The 15,817-nt window shown below is 46.3% G+C and overlaps 2 protein-coding genes across 3 annotated transcripts; one reads left to right on the top strand and one right to left on the bottom strand.

Moving 5' to 3' along the window:
- On the bottom strand, nucleotides 1-6,849 carry LOC119794290 (pyruvate dehydrogenase [acetyl-transferring]-phosphatase 1, mitochondrial-like). Of its 2 annotated transcripts, none has more exons than XM_038301773.1 (6): nucleotides 6,619-6,849; nucleotides 5,496-5,716; nucleotides 5,014-5,430; nucleotides 2,171-2,271; nucleotides 1,225-1,793; nucleotides 1-608 (listed from the first exon to the last, which is right to left on the bottom strand). In XM_038301773.1, exons 2-6 carry the CDS (start codon nucleotides 5,685-5,687, stop codon nucleotides 340-342), a joined length of 1,548 nt encoding a protein of 515 aa, XP_038157701.1. In that variant the 5' UTR covers nucleotides 5,688-5,716; nucleotides 6,619-6,849; the 3' UTR covers nucleotides 1-339. The 2 variants fall into 2 exon arrangements, with proteins under 2 accessions (XP_038157701.1, XP_038157699.1); XM_038301771.1 differs by having other exon boundaries at nucleotides 5,496-5,807; nucleotides 6,619-6,830.
- A 5,882-nt stretch (nucleotides 6,850-12,731) lies between these two features.
- On the top strand, nucleotides 12,732-15,117 carry isy1 (ISY1 splicing factor homolog). The gene is made up of 11 exons (XM_038301787.1): nucleotides 12,732-12,829; nucleotides 13,092-13,114; nucleotides 13,389-13,440; nucleotides 13,524-13,589; nucleotides 13,700-13,742; nucleotides 13,827-13,939; nucleotides 14,055-14,172; nucleotides 14,246-14,368; nucleotides 14,454-14,557; nucleotides 14,746-14,835; nucleotides 14,923-15,117. Exons 1-11 carry the CDS (start codon nucleotides 12,827-12,829, stop codon nucleotides 15,028-15,030), a joined length of 843 nt encoding a protein of 280 aa, XP_038157715.1. The 5' UTR covers nucleotides 12,732-12,826; the 3' UTR covers nucleotides 15,031-15,117.
- The last annotated feature ends 700 nt before the right edge of the window (nucleotides 15,118-15,817 follow it).

Raw genomic sequence — 15,817 nt, 5'->3', positions numbered from 1 at the left:
TGAATTTCCTTCTTTCATCTCCAGAACGTGGAACAAATTTTAAATTTAGAACCCCTTTGTTACTTAACTGCATTTGTCCTTTGGTGACAGGTCCAATTAAAACACCAGCATCCTTTAGAAGGTTGAACTTGTTGACACCTCCGGCCTAGAATAAGATTTGAATACAAAAACTTGGGTTTCCATCAGTGTCTAAACATGATCCGAGGGCTGGTTCCTCTCTTTTAACATCAAGTAACAGGTTCTGATCCTGTAGACGTTCGTAGCAGAGCCACACCAGTCCAGTTCATCAGAAAGAAGCCTGTTCTGAATTGGCACCATAGCAGGAGATAGCAGGGGACCTCAGAGCTCATTCAGTTGGATCACGGTGATAGTGATGTCATCGCGGTACCTGCGGGCCAGATCCACCGGCAGACTCAGCATCCTAGCCAGCCGGTTTTGTGCCACGGATCCATACCCATCATCCCCCAGCGCATGGCGGAGCAGATGGGTTGCAGCGTTCTGGTCCTCCAGGACTGACTGGACACGGCCTCTCCTCTCTAGCAGCAGCCGCTGCAGGCTGCCCAGGGTCATGTCAGCACTCGGAATGATGGGCCTCTGCTGCTGAAGACCTGAACAACACCACAATCAGATCTCATCAGCTGATTGACAAAAGAACCTTTCGGAAGAATTAATTCAACTTTTTAATTACTAAAAGCTTTTTAACAGCCATCTTTAGTGACCTCAGTTGGCCAAAGATGTAAAGAGCAGCTATATTTCAACCACCAACTCTACGGCTTTGTTTAATAACCATGTGACGGCTCTCTCTGACATAGATCTATACTTGCAGTGCTTTGACAAAGGTATCCAAGGTAGGGTATTCCTGTCAGGATGAGGTCCCTGCCTCCATCAGCTGATCTGAACCAAAGCTCCAGTACATCCACACCTGCGCTATTGCAATAGCTGGGAAAGGAAGTTCTTATGACCCTGCAAAACCGGAACTTTAGTCTAGGACATCGTTGATACACAGCAAATCCTCTTCCTGAATAACAACCAAATGTAACCCTAGATGCATTAGTTACAGTCTTCTCTGAGATCTGTGGGTTACCTCCTGCTTGGTTGTCCTCCCTCAGCTTCTGTAGTCACACAGAATATAAGTTCTAAAAGTATCTACAATGATTAAATTCCTGATTTTAATTTCATGTTTCTGATAAACATTAAAATAAACCGGTCCAGATGTCTCCTGACCTGCCTGATGTTCTCCAACCAGCTGGACAACCGTCTGTCTGTGCATCAGTTCCCACAATCCATCCGTTGCCAGAACCAGGAACTTGTCCTCAGGTCTGATTAGGTGTCGAGTGACCTCAGGCTGGGCACTCAGATAGGGCGGGGTCAGGTAATGAGGTGGCAGCGTCCGCACTGACTCACTGATCGCAGAAAGGACGTCCGGACGTGTGTCATAGAGTCGACTCAGCATCTCGGCGCTCCATTTGAAGCGAACATCTCCAAACGCCCTGAAGGGCAGCAGCAGACCCAGCAGCCGGTCATGTCGGACCAATGTCCTCCTCTCTGAAGCTGGGTGCTCCCCATAAATTCTTTGCAGCTCTTCAGGGTTCTGAGCGTTGTGGTCGTTGGTGAGGCTGAGTGCCGACCAACGCTCGTCCCCTTCCTGGACACCAAGGACAGCCCGACTGTCACCTAGGTTGGCCACATGCAGGACACCATTGGAGATGTGCACAACACAAGCAGTGGATCCTGACAGGGCCACCCGGATGGGAGAGGACAGGGATAAGCCTTCCCCAGGGATAGAGACTCGCCTGTGGACGGACAGAAAAAAGAAACTGAGTTTGGCTAATTTTAGTTTCTTCTTAAAACACAAATCCAGCACTTGTGTAGATTTCTTAACAGTTCTGACTAAAATCATTGCATACTACAAAATATTCCTAGATCTAATTGATGTTGCTAATATCAGGTCAGTCCAGAGCAACAGAGAGGAGCACCAATCAGTACCTTGATCCACATACTTTAGCTTGACCTCAGAACACCATCAGGGACAAAGGACCGACTCCAACTGCTGTTTGGAGTTGGAACAACGGTCTGGATTCATGGGCAGCAGACCCTCTGCCTCTTCCTATTGATAGTTACTAAACTCTTAGAGCTGTTCATTGAGGTCTGATGATTCTGAAAGACAGACCTGGGTGAGGACAGGGACAGGTGTACTTGGGCCTCCAACGACACATCATAGTCTAGACGTCGGAACGCATCTATCAGGGCTGTTGTCACTTTGCCATCATCCTGCAGTCAGTCAGAGGAGACAAAGAAAGTATGTCATCACACATGAAACCCAGATGATTAGTTCAAAAGTTTTTTTTTTTATTTTTATCTAAGGAAACCTAGTAGATTGCATGCAGTTAAAATTGCATCAAATCCTTGACTTGCAGAATTTAATTATCCTCCATCAGTACATGGCAATAATGAATGTTGCATGCATTGGGTCATTGCCTTTGCAGCAATCCCTAATCTAGAGTATTAGGGTGGAGAGTAAAACCTCCAGCAGAACCAGGATTAGAGTAAACAGGCATCTCCTGTGACTTTCTGGGGTTTCAAGCAGACACAGCAGAGACACAAAAGGAACCTAGAAGCCCTGATTTGGGAATACTTTCCATGTTAGAGAAAGAAGGTTAATCCCAGTAGTAGCTCCTGTTGTTATTTCAACAAGAGAAACACAACTAAACCGATGGAAATAAATAAGATGGAATAAATGATGAAAGAGCACATTCAGTTATTCAAAGTAAAAGGTAGGCCAGTAGCTACGTTTGAGGGGAGTTATCCACTGAAAGACAGGACCATGTAAATCACTTAAAAGGAGAACAGAATGTAACTGGCTGCCCAGCTGATTCCCTTCTTTTACCGCGAGAGCTGAGCAGAATGGAGCTAATAAAGGACAAAGCATATAGTTAAGTTTAAAATAACTGCAAATAATGCATAACTAAAAATTATAAGAAAATGTAACAGAGTAACATAAAGTGGTCTTTATGTCCTCCAGCGGTCTAAGCCTATAGATGCATGAGCCACTCTAACTATAAGCTTGGTTCTAGAGGTACTAAGGGAGTAGGATCTAAACACCAACTGTTGGTTGACTAAACAGTCACTCAAGCGTTCAAAACCAGACAAACAAACCTGTGCACAAAAAAGCCTTTTTTCTTGCTCATTGCCACACACATTGACCCTCTGTAGTTCTGCATAGGACTGAACCCCCTCAACCAAATTACACTTGCTATGGATCCCAGCTCAGAAACATGGCCACTATCAGCCACTTCCTGTAAATGGATGACTGCAAGCTAAATGCTAAGAGTGAGTGATACATTGTCTCGCTTCTTCACACCAGCAGGATCTACAGCAGGACATCATCATACCAACTGGGCTGGAGAAATGTGGCCGAACGCTGACAAAGAGAGGAAAGCGAATCCACACTGAAGGGATTGCACTCCCAGAAGGGAGAATAGCAGATATAGAAGAGAGCTATAAGTACCTTGAAATACCTCAGGCAAATGGCAACCCTGAAGAGGCTACAGGGAAAGCAGCAACAGCTAAATACATGCAACAAGTAGGGCAAGATCTGAGAAGTCAGCCCAAGAATAGCTGCAAATTATAGAAACAAGGACAAGAGAAACAAAGGGCTCTGGAAAGAACTAGAGCAGGCATCCCCAAATTCAGTCCTCAAGGCCCCCTGTCCTGCAGGTTTTAGAGGTTTCTCTGCTTCAGCACAGCTGGTTATAATGATTGCAGTAGACCAAAAGCCTGTTAATCAGCTTTCAATTAAAATCAGCTGTGCTGGAGCAAGGAAACCTCTAAAACCTGCAGGACAGGGGGCTTTGAGGACCGAGTTTGGGAAATGCCTGAACTAGAGAGAGCCTTAAAGGTGAAGGTAACCCCCAGACAGGAGTGAGCCTCCAACCGATACCTGGAGAAACATCAGACATCTCAGTCAAAAAGACCACAGTACTAGGAATAGCTAAGATACTGCATACCACACTAGAGATGAAGACTCATCTGATAACTTAGTTTTCCATAATTTTCTTTGTTTTATAAAGAATACATTTTGTAAATTAAACCAGCCTAGCCCTGTTCTCTAGATCCATAACAGGCACAAGCCTTTCTAAGACTATACTGTATCAATTGCCGCAATGAAACCTAACATAACAAGTCCATCATGTGATGCCGTGAGAATATAATCGGTGACTGATGGGGATTGTTGCAGTGAAACAAGAAGTTTTAAAACCTCAAAGTATGTCTTCAAATGGGTCATTATTCTAGAAATGCTTGAACACATGATTAGCAACTATATTCTGAAGAATGATGGCTAAAAAAATGAAGATTAGGTCTAGGTCTGTAATTTATTTATCATCTTAATCAAGAAAATGTAGGGTAAAGGATTCATACAGATACCTTAAATACCTATAGGACATATCCCTGTGCTAGGGATGGATTAACCTCCATATAAAACTGGAATGGAGCAAGTACTTTCTTAAAATATCTTAGCAAGACTTAAAACTGGAGAAAATTACATTTATCAAAACTCCAGGTGAAATGTCAGTCAACTGGCACGGACATTATGGGTGAGATCGGAGCAACTGGGCATAGAGCTGTAGAGAGAATAAATATATTTGATCAGGTACCGTTATGTAGAGTTAATGTCAGGACTAACCATTGTTTGCCAACCACAAATTGAATAGGTTGTATAAGACCTGTGTTGAGAGCATAAGGTAATCTTCACCATTCATACAGTAGGGGCAGGTCAAACATCACGGCTGTGAGAGGGAGCCAGTCTAGATAATGTCTTTACATATTGGTAATGCATGCTAAAAAAAGATTCCTTCATTATCTATCCCCTAAGTCAAATTTCAGCTTGTTTTTGTTCAGTTTTCACTTTTCTAGGATCATCTCTCACCCTGACCAACAACCAGTTCTTGCTACATAAAGATGAACCAGAAAAAAAAACGGTCCAACTCTTTGCTGTTGATGTTACCAAGCTACCTCCTTGTCGTCCTCCTTTTCCTCCCCATCCAGCCTCTCCTGCCAGTAGTTCCGGAGGCTGTGGAAGGAGAGGGAGCCCCCATCGTAGAAACTGTGATCCTGGGGGTGTTTGTGCCACTCCAGTAGGGGTGGTACTGCTCTTTCCTCCTCCACTGCCCGGTCCAGTTCCTGCAGCATCCTCAGCGGCAGCATGGCCACAGTGATGTAGTAGAAGAGTCTTTGGCTGATGGCCTGAGCACATGACGGACCTGCGTGACCATCAAACACACCAAACAGGACCCCGCCCCTCCCCAGCAGACAGGTGGCGCTGCTCCTATGATCCTCACTGGGGTGGTTGGATGGAAGTGTGTTGCTATGGAAACCAATGACTCCATGGGAGGCGTGGCCTCTGGGGAGGGTGTGGCTGTGTTCGTTGGCCTGGTAAGAGATGACGAAGATGAAAGAGTCTGCAGGAGAGTCTCTGAATGTTGCAGCTTTCTCACCTTTAATATTCTGTTAACTTGAGCTAAGCTTAGCTGCCCCGCCTCCTGTCCTGCCTGGTACCTTCTGCTCCTGCTGCCTGCTGGGTAATCCAGTCTCGACAGTTCAGATGGAGGAGGAGGGGATGACAATAAGCGGAATTGCTGGATCTCCAACCAGCATCGTCTGATAGGGTTTCCTGTTCTTCCCAGCATAATTGCCTTGATAACCGGCAGTTGTAGAACTGGAAGAACCGTGAGGAATTAGGAGGAACATCAGCTGATGGAGCACAGGTTCTGCCTTGGAGCTTCAGAACAGTTTCATGCTGTTATTACCTGCAGACAGTTGTTTCATTCAGTTAGACTCTCTAATTCATTTGGGATCAGTTAATATCTGTTGTGTGAACTGGCAAAACATGTTTTACTGCTGGAAGAACTTCAGTCAGTAGTAGCCAGGGGTAGAAACTCACTTTGGTTTGGGGAAGCTTTTAATCTGATCGAACAACGGATAAAATAGAATAATAATTTTAAGCTAAATACTTTTTTTTTTAACAATTAAAACCCTAATCATAAAAATCAAAACTGTATTTACGTTATGAATGTTAAGCAAACAAGAAGCTTATAAGAATAAAAGCAAATATTGTCAAAGAAAAAAAGTTGTATTGTGAAATTGAGCAGCAACTAAAATTATAAGTTTTTCAGTTTTCTTCTGATGCCAAAAAGCTGAAGTTTGGACTGCACAACTTTTTTTCTTCGCCTCATCTTCTTCCATCATTTATTTTTTTAAGTGAGTGGAGTGGCAGTCATGATCTGGCTGTGGCTGCAAGGTCAGCTACGCAACAGCGCAGCAATGATGCAATATTTTATAATCTAGAGAGACCACAAGCCGGCTTAGCCTGTCTTCGCCTGGGGCCCCAAATTTCCTAAATCCACCTCTGACAATAAAACTCTTGCTCACTCTTGTTCTGTTTTTGTTTTGTTTTTATCTTTATTTACCAAAGTCAATTTTACTTTTTTTGGACAAAACCTGGCACTTATCCTGACTCTGGTGTTCCTGCAAAAAGTCATTGGATATCAAGTAGCAAAAATTCCTGCAGAGTTTTTCCATCACCTTTGAATAACGCTTTATCTACAGTTCTTCACGTACCTGTTGTTCTGGTGCACAACACCTGGAACTGGTCAGTCAATCTGTATTTTAAAACCAGCCTCTTCTTCCTACAGAATCTATGGTTTTCATGCTTGAAATGTCAGTTAGCGTTTTGATCTGAGCAGGAACTCCCTCTGACTAACTTCCTGCTTCCTACAGACTAGCAGTTAACCTTTGGCTGCCTTTATCTCAGTAATCGGTCAGCCATAAACCATCTGAAGGTTTATTCTGAAAGCAGAATGCCTCTCTCTGATCATCATCTGGGTAATAATACTGTCGCCTCTGGTGGGAACCTGACGGCTTTAATCTGTCAGTCTAGTCCAGTGGTTCCCAAAGTGTGGGGCGCGCCCCCTTGGGGGGCGCAATGGCATTGTAGGGGGGGCGCGGGAAGCGGTATGGATGAATGAAGAAAAAATAAAAATAAATAAAAAACAGCGCTTGCTTGACTGAGCATAATGGACAGTTGTGACGCTGCAACCCAGATTTGAGAAGATCTACAGCAAAAAGCAGGCTCACTACAACCACTGAAGAGATGGGAGGATTAAAGTGCAAAGAAAAAACTCTTAAATGTTTTCACTCCATTTTGCACAGAGGCTTTTTTAATGTATAGATTACAGCAAAGTTAAATATTGTTACAAATAAAAAAAAGAAATATGTTTAAAATAACACAGACAACAAAGAATCCTCTTCTAATCTACAGTATAGAACTATGAAAAAAATACAGTTACACAAAAGTGTTCCATTGTAAAGATGGTGTGTAGTTTGTTTTTTTGCAACCTGAAGTGTGAAATAAACTTCAGTGGAGTTTGGAGATTTATTATATCTGATCTAACGATGTGTGTGCCCAGTTGATTTTTTTTTTTTTTTTGGGGGGGGGGGGGGGGGGGGGGGGGGGGGGGGGCTTGGAAATTTTATTTTAATCCAAAGGGGGGCCCAGAAGAAAATCTTTGGGAACCACTGGTCTAGTCCATTGTTTTTCTAGAAGAAGCTTCAAGATCCACAAGATTTATTATCCAATTAGCAATAGAAGAATGTATCAATAAATTTCTCTAAGTCTCGAAGTCTAATATAGAATTTCCCCTCCTACCCTCTGACCCCTCATTGAGCTCACGGTGTCATTGTGGTCCAATTAAAGCTAATCTGTGTCAAAACACAGGTTCTTGGTATGACCAGTAAATAGTTTTAAGCAATGTTAGCTCTAACTAATCAGACTGTGATTCTAATGATGGTTCAGCTACTGGTTCTTTTCCCAGATCCATCCATCCATCCATCTTCCTCCGCTTATCCGAGGTCGGGTCGCGGGGGCAGCAGCTTAAGAAGGGAGGCCCAGACTTCCCTCTCCCCAGCCACTTCTTCCAGCTCTTCAGGAGGAACCCCAAGGCGTTCCCAGGCCAGCCGAGAAACATAGTCTCTCCAGCGTGTCCTGGGTCTTCCCCGGGGCCTCCCCCCGGTGGGACGTGCCCGGAACACCTCACCAGGGAGGCGTCCAGGAGGCATCCAAAACAGATGCCCAAGCCACCTCAACTGGCTCCTCTCGACGTGGAGGAGCAGCGGCTCTACTCCGAGTCCCTCCCGGATGACCGAGCTTCTCACCCTATCTCTAAGGGAGAGCCCAGCCACCCTACGGAGGAAACCCATTTCGGCCGCTTGTATCCGCGATCTCGTTCTTTCGGTCATGACCCAGAGTTCATGACCATAGATGAGGGTAGGAACGTAGATCGACCGGTAAATCGAGAGCTTCGCTTTTTGACTCAGCTCTCTCTTCACCACGACGGACCGGTACAGTGCCCGCTTCACGGCAGACGCTGCACCAATCCGCCTGTTGATCTCCCGCTCCCTTCTTCCCTCATTCGTGAACAAGATCCCAAGATACTTAAACTCCTCCACTTGGGGCAGGACACCCCCCCTGACCCGGAGAAGGCACTCTACCCTTTTCCGGCTCAAGACCATGGCCTCGGATTTGGAGGCACTGATCCCCATCCCGGCCGCTTCACACTCGGCTGCGAACCGATCCAGCGAGAGCTGCAGATCACGACTTGATGAAGCCAACAGGACCACATCATCTGCAAAAAGCAGAGACGCAATCCTAAGGCCACCAAAACGGATCCCCTCAACACCTTGGCTGCGCCTAGAAATTCTGTCCATGAAGGTAATGAACAGAATCGGTGACAAAGGGCAGCCCTGGCGGAGTCTAACTCTCACTGGAAACGAGCCCGACTTACTGCCGGCAATGCGGACCAGACTCTGACACCGGTCATACAGGGACCTGACAGCCCGTATCAAAGTCTCCCGGAGAACCCCCCACAGGGCCCCCCGAGGGACACGGTCGAACGCCTTCTCCAAGTCCACAAAGCACATGTAGACTGGTTGGGCGAACTCCCATGCACCCTCCAGGACCCTGCTGAGGGTGTAGAGCTGGTCCAGCGTTCCACGACCAGGACGGAAACCACACTGCTCTTCCTGAATCCGAGGTTCGACTATCCGACGGACCCTCCTCTCCAGCACCCCCGAATAGACCTTGCCGGGGAGGCTTAAGAGTGTGACTCCCCTGTAATTGGAGCACACCCTCCGGTCCCCCTTTTTGAATAGGGGGACCACCACCCCAGTCTGCCAATCCAGGGGGACTGCCCCCGATGTCCATGCAATGTTGAAGAGTCGTGTCAGCCAACACAACCCTACAACATCCAGGACCTTGAGGAACTCCGGGCGGACCTCATCCACCCCCGGGGCCCTGCCACCGAGGAGCTTTTTAACCACCTCTGCGACCTCGCCCACAGAGATTGGAGAGCCTAGAGTCCCCAGGCCCAGCTTCCTCAATGGAAGACATGTTGGTGGGATTGAGGAGGTCTTCGAAGTATTCCGCCCACCGACCCACAACGTCCCGAGTCGAGGTCAGCAGCACACCATCCCCACTATAAACAGTGTTGGTGCTGCACCGCTTCCCCCTCCTGAGACGCCGGATGGCGGACCAGAATCGCTTCGGAGCCGTGCGGAAGTCTTTCTCCATGGCCTCTCCAAACTCCTCCCACACCCGAGTTTTTGCCTCAGCAACCATCCGAGCCGCATGCCGCTTCGCCCGCCGGTACCCATCAGCTGATTCCGGAGTCCCACAGGCCAAAAAGGCCCGATAGGCCTCCTTCTTCAACCTGACAGCATCCCTCACCGGAGGTGTCCACCAACGGGTTCGAGGGTTGCCGCCACGACAGGCACCGACAACCTTGTGGCCGCAGCTCAGATAAGCCACCTCGACAATGGAGGAACGGAACATGGTCCACTTGGACTCAATGTCCCCCACCTCCCCCGGGATGTGTTCGAAGTTCTGCCGGAGATGGGAGTTAAAGCTCCGCCTAACAGGGGACTCTGCCAGACGTTCCCAGCAGACCCTCACAACACGTTTGGGCCTGCCAGGTCTGACCGGCATCCTCCCCCACCACCGGAGCCAACTCACCACCAGGTAGTGGTCAGTGGAAAGCTCAGCACCTCCCTTCACCCGAGTGTCCAAGACATACGGCCGCAAGTCCGATGAAACGATGACAAAGTCGATCATCGAACTGCGGCCTAGGGTGTCCTGGTGCCATGTGCACATATGGACACCCTTATGCTTGAACATGGTGTTCGTTATGGACAATCCATGACGAGCACAGAAGTCCAACAACAGAACACCACTCGAGTTCAGATCAGGGCGGCCATTCCTCCCAACCACGCCCCTCCAGGTCTCACTGTCATTGCCCACGTGAGCGTTGAAGTCTCCCAGCAGAACAAGGGAGTCCCCAGGAGGGGCACCCTCCAGTACCCCCTCTAAGGACTCCAAGAAGGGTGGGTAATCTGAACTGTTGTTCGGCCCGTAAGCACAGACAACAGTCAGAACCCGTCCCCCCACCCGTAGGCGGAGGGAGGCTACCCTCTCGTTCACCGGGGTAAACCCCAACGTACAGGCGCCGAGATGGGGGGCAACAAGTATGCCCACTCCTGCCCGGCGCCTCTCACCGTGGGCAACTCCAGAGTGGAAGTATGTCCAGCCCCTCTCAAGGAGACTGGTTCCAGAACCAGAACCATGCGTTGAGGTGAGACCGACTATTTCTAGCCGGAACCTCTCAGCCTCACACACTAGCTCCGGTTCCTTCCCCACCAGCGAGGTGACATTCCACATCCCAAGAGCCAGCTTCTGCAGCCGAGGATCGGACCGCCAGGGTCCCCTCCCCCGGCCGCCACCCAACACACATTGCACCCAACCCCTATGGCCCCTCTCACGGGTGGTGGGCCCATGTAAGGGGGGACCCATGTTTCCTCTTCGGGCTGAGCCCGGCCGGGCCCCATGGGTAAAAGCCCGGCCACCAGGCGCTCGCCATCGTGCCCCCCCTCCAGGCCTGGCTCCAGAGTGGGGCCCCGGTGACCCGCGTCCGGGCGAGGGAACGCTGGATCCAATTATTGTACTCATCATAAGGGTCTTTGGGCTGCGCTTTGTCTGGTTCCTCACCTAGGACCTGTCTGCCTTGGGTGACCCTACCAGGGGCATAAAGCCCCAGACAGCATAGCTCCCAGGATCATTGGGACACTCAAACCTCTCCACCACGATAAGGTGGCAGCCCAAGGAGAGGTTTTTTCTTCTCCATCTTTTCCCAGATGGAGTTTTCTATTTGTCCACTTTCCTTTGCATCTTCCAGGTTACATGAAGAGGAGCTGATCCAGGTCCTCTGTTCAGAGCTTCAGCAGGTGAATCAGGAGTGTCTGAAGGTGAAAAAGGTGTAATCGATCAAAGAGACGGCCTTCATTCCACCTCTGAAGTGATAGGTCTTCTTGGAAACCCTCCCTATAAGGAACAGTGACATTGTGATTCCATCCATCCATCCATCCATCCATCCATCCATCCATCCATCCATCCATCCATCCATCCATCCATCCATCCATCCATCCATCCATCCATCCATCCATCCATCCATCCATCCATCCATCCTCTCTTGCATCTTCTTCCGCATGGTATTTCCATGAGTTGAATTAAATGCAGAGATAATGTGAGATCACAAAGTGAAATTATTATTCATATTGTTATTATTATTATTTCTACTCTATTTAATTGTGGATTACTGTTTTTAAATACAATTTGTTCTAAAAATGTGCAAAAGATTTAATTTTTTGTTGTATTTTATGATAACCTGCATAAAAAACAGGAAATAATTCCGTTAGGTGGCAAAGTAAACTCTGCTTCCCCTTACCATACAGTACTGGTGGGTTCTTTTTCCAAGTCTGCTGACAACGACCCTAACTTCAGAAGACTAAAAGCTAAACCTAAAAACCTTTAATATGCCTTTTAATAATCTATTCCCATTGGTAACCTTTCTACTACTATAGAGAAAGGTCTAGGTACTTCTATTTCAAAACAAATATAGACTTTCTTTGGAAAATTGAACACTAATTACATTACTATGTACATGGCTTTAGCCCATCTGTACACAAATACACAATATATATATATTTTCCTATTTTTTGTTTGTTATTGACTTTGAACTAATCTGCTTATCCTTACTTTTAGTTCTTATCTTTATTAAAGCATCCACGCTCCCTCTATTAATTATCATCTTTAGGATTTTTGTGGTGGTTGCCTCTTAATCACATAATTCCTTCAAATAACTGGAATAATTCAAGAACATTTTTTTTACTAATTGTGTTTTTTTTTTTACCCCAGTGATAATTTTGTTGTTGTTTGCAATCTTGTGTATTGCCTTATCTGCTTATTTGTTTACTTGTTTTTCTCAGGAACTGAACAAACATCAATCAAAACAAAATGAAAAACATTTCTAGACTGATGTCTGTCTGTTCTTCTTCTTCTTCTTTGTTAGATTGGAGGATTGCAAACAGCTTATAACTGCATACCGCCACCTACTGAACATGAGTGTGTATTTCTATAGTTCCACGTACTATATTATATTTTTTATTTTTGTGTAATGTAAAAATAAAAACAATGCTTTATTTATAACCACAATTTCCTCCCTATCTTCATCTGTCCCTAAAATTCCTTCCTTAAATACTCCATTCTCTCCCTTTCGTCATCCGCTCAGATAATGTGAAGAGGAACCTTTTATTTTAGGGGGATTGCATTTCGAGTAGTACCGGAATCGGAAGTAGCGACTGTGTTCCATGTAAAAAGTCCTCCGCGTTGCAGTGTGTGGTGTTTTTTCTTCTCCCACATCGTTGGACCAGAGCTGCAAACATGGTAAGACTCTCAGAAATTATCTTGGTTCCGGACGGGCCCATTTATCGTTTAGATATGATCCGGTTCGGGTCCGGAGAATTGGTTTGTACAAAATTAGCAGAGATTTGATCATAGTCGGTGCTGTGGAGTCACTACTCTATGAAAAAACTTGTGTTCCGAATTAATTTTGAACAGTTTGCCACTTCAGCCGATCAAACTGATCTAATCCGATCTGATGTATTGATGATGTGTGTTAATCAGAGTTTTCTGCTTCTGTCTGCAGGCGAGAAACGCTGAAAAGGCCATGTGAGTATCTGTTCTAGTCTGATCCACCTCAGGTCTTCCTGCTTAAGTTGTTTGTCAGATCTAACAGCAGCTGATTCTGACAGCAAAGACTTTTATTAAATTAAATCAGATGAGGAACTCAAAGAAACAATCAAATGAACAGTTTAGAACATTTAATAAGCTTCTGGAGGACCAGCTCTGTGTTTAAACATCTGTTCTGAAAATCCTTTCTGATGTTCTGTTTTAACCACTCTGCTTCACATGTGTTACTGTCTCCCTCTGCTTTGTCTTTCAGGACCGCTCTGGCCCGATTCCGGCAGGCTCAGCTGGAGGAGGGGAAAGTCAAGGTCTGCTTGGTTTCTTCATATTTTTTTCTCACCCTTTAGTCTTGATGTGAACCTAACTGTGTCTTTGACCCGCCTGTCTACAGGAGAGGAGACCATTTCTGGCCTCAGAATGCAGCGAGCTTCCTAAAGCTGAAAAGTGGAGACGACAGGTAGCATCCTGAAGTACTCTGTAGTACCTTGTAGTACTCTACATTTCTGCGGTGTACCATAAAGTGCTCTGTAGTGCTGAGTAGCTGGAAAATAATGCTTTCTGTTTCAGATCATCAGTGAGATCTCAAAGAAGGTTGCACAGATCCAGAACGGTGAGTTTAGACCTGGCTAACTTTTATGACCTGCTGCTCTCTCCATGTCTGACCCGTCCTGATATCTCTGACCTGTTTTTCCAGCCGGTCTCGGGGAGTTCCGGATCCGGGATCTGAACGATGAGATCAATAAGCTGCTCAGGGAGAAAGGTCACTGGGAGTATCGGATCAGAGAGCTCGGAGGACCTGACTACCTGGTAACAAATAACTAATCTGCCAGTTACCATGGAGATCTGTCCAATAAATCTTATAGAGGGATAATGTATGGATGGTGTTTAGTGATTGGTTGGCGTTGTGTGTTTTTTTTTTTAGCGTTTTGGTCCGAGGATGCTGGACCATGAAGGGAAAGAAGTTCCGGGGAACCGAGGCTATAAGTACTTTGGAGCAGCTAGAGATCTGCCTGGAGTCAGAGAGCTGTTCGAGAAGGAACGTACGTACCGCCATCACTTTCTGGTCACATGCTAACTCAGATGATCGCTGCTGACTGGTAGTGTGATCCACAGCTACGCCAGCACCGAGGAAGACAAGAGGGGAGCTAATGAAGGACGTGGATGCAGAGTACTACGGCTACAGAGACGAAGATGATGGTGTCTTGCTTCCTCTGGAAGCTCAGTATGAGAAGGAAGGTGAGTCTACATCCAAAGGAGGAGATTTAGGGGGGGGGGGGGGCTGTAATGTTTTGGATGTGATTAATGGGTTTTGCGTGTGCAGCTGTGTTGGAGGCCGTGCAGAAATGGAAGGCAGAGAAGGAGTCTCGCCTGCAGCAGCAAGAGGAGGAGGAAGAGGAGAGCATCTACAGCGTTCCCACAGAGGAGGTAAGCTCTGCCTCCTCCTGCTTTACTCGGCCAATCAGCTGCAGGGCAGTTGTCAGCTGACCTCAGCCAACAGAACACACCTGTGTGGCTCTCTGTTTACAGCACCAGCTGTAAAGTAACAGGAGGTTCTGCTCCCTTTCTTTTGGTCTTGGAATAAAAAATTGTGTTTGTTTTCTTCCCCCGGTCAGGCGGAAGATGATGAGAGCCAGGAGGGGATGGAGGCAGAGGAGGGTGGAGTCGGCTTCATCTCTCATGTTCCGGTTCCGTCTCAGAAAGAGGTGAGACTCTGTTCTCTTCCTGTTCCAACATGCGTTCCCAGGTTCTGACCCAAACACCTTTTCTAATTCTCCTTGTCTGTCTCTCAGGTGGAAGAGGCTCTGGTCAGGAGGAAGAAGATGGAGTTGTTGCAGCGTTACGCAAGTGAAACTCTTCAGGCCCAGAGTCAAGAAGCCAGAACTCTGCTGGGAATCTGATGTGGCTGGTTCTGACCCAGCAGTGTAAATAGCAGTTGTTGATTTCAGGTTTTTGTATGTTTTTCTCATTAAAACTTTTCCAGCTCAGCTCTCTGTCTCCATGTGTTTAAGTTATTTGTACTGAAGAAATTTAGTAACGTTATCAGGGTGAAACCTCCTGATAATCTGGTCTAGATGGAATTAACCACCTCCGATGGTTCCTCATCTTTTATGATTAAACTCCTCTGAGTCTCTCAGCCTCAGCTTAAACCTTCCTGTTAGTTTTGACACTTCACTGATTCAGCTCCTCTCAGGAGGAAGAAAGAATATTTGACCTCAGTGAGGAGGTGTGGTTGATCCACATGTTGCTAGGGGGGGACGCTGTCTTCAAGTTCTCCTATTATCAATAGCGAATATAAGAGTAGAATGGATTAAGAAATGTATATAACAAATATGGATTCATTTTGTCAGAAGTATCAACATGTTTGAACCTTATCTGCATCATAATCAATATTTTTTTATGCACTTTAAACCCTTTTTTCCCCCTTAAAATTTGAGGGGAAAAGGGAGGAGAAAACCAAACTGGACAAGTGGAGGCAAATAGAGGAGCTGAAGGTAAATTTGGTCACAGGATCACAGAGAAACCAAAGAGGCAGACTAGAATTCATTGCTGAGCGGATCAATGCATTATTTTTTTCTGCTTTCAGAACCAGTCTGGAATGTGAGAAGAACAGAACATCTGCTGCCTTTATGAAAAATACAGCAGATATGATTGACCTATTAAAAATCTTCTTTTATGGATATAAAA

The sequence above is a fragment of the Cyprinodon tularosa genome, unplaced genomic scaffold (assembly GCF_016077235.1).
Source record: "Cyprinodon tularosa strain WSP-4 unplaced genomic scaffold, ASM1607723v1 ctg474, whole genome shotgun sequence".
Taxonomy (NCBI): Eukaryota; Metazoa; Chordata; class Actinopteri; order Cyprinodontiformes; family Cyprinodontidae; genus Cyprinodon; species Cyprinodon tularosa.
This window is presented reverse-complemented; position numbering and strand designations above follow the sequence as displayed.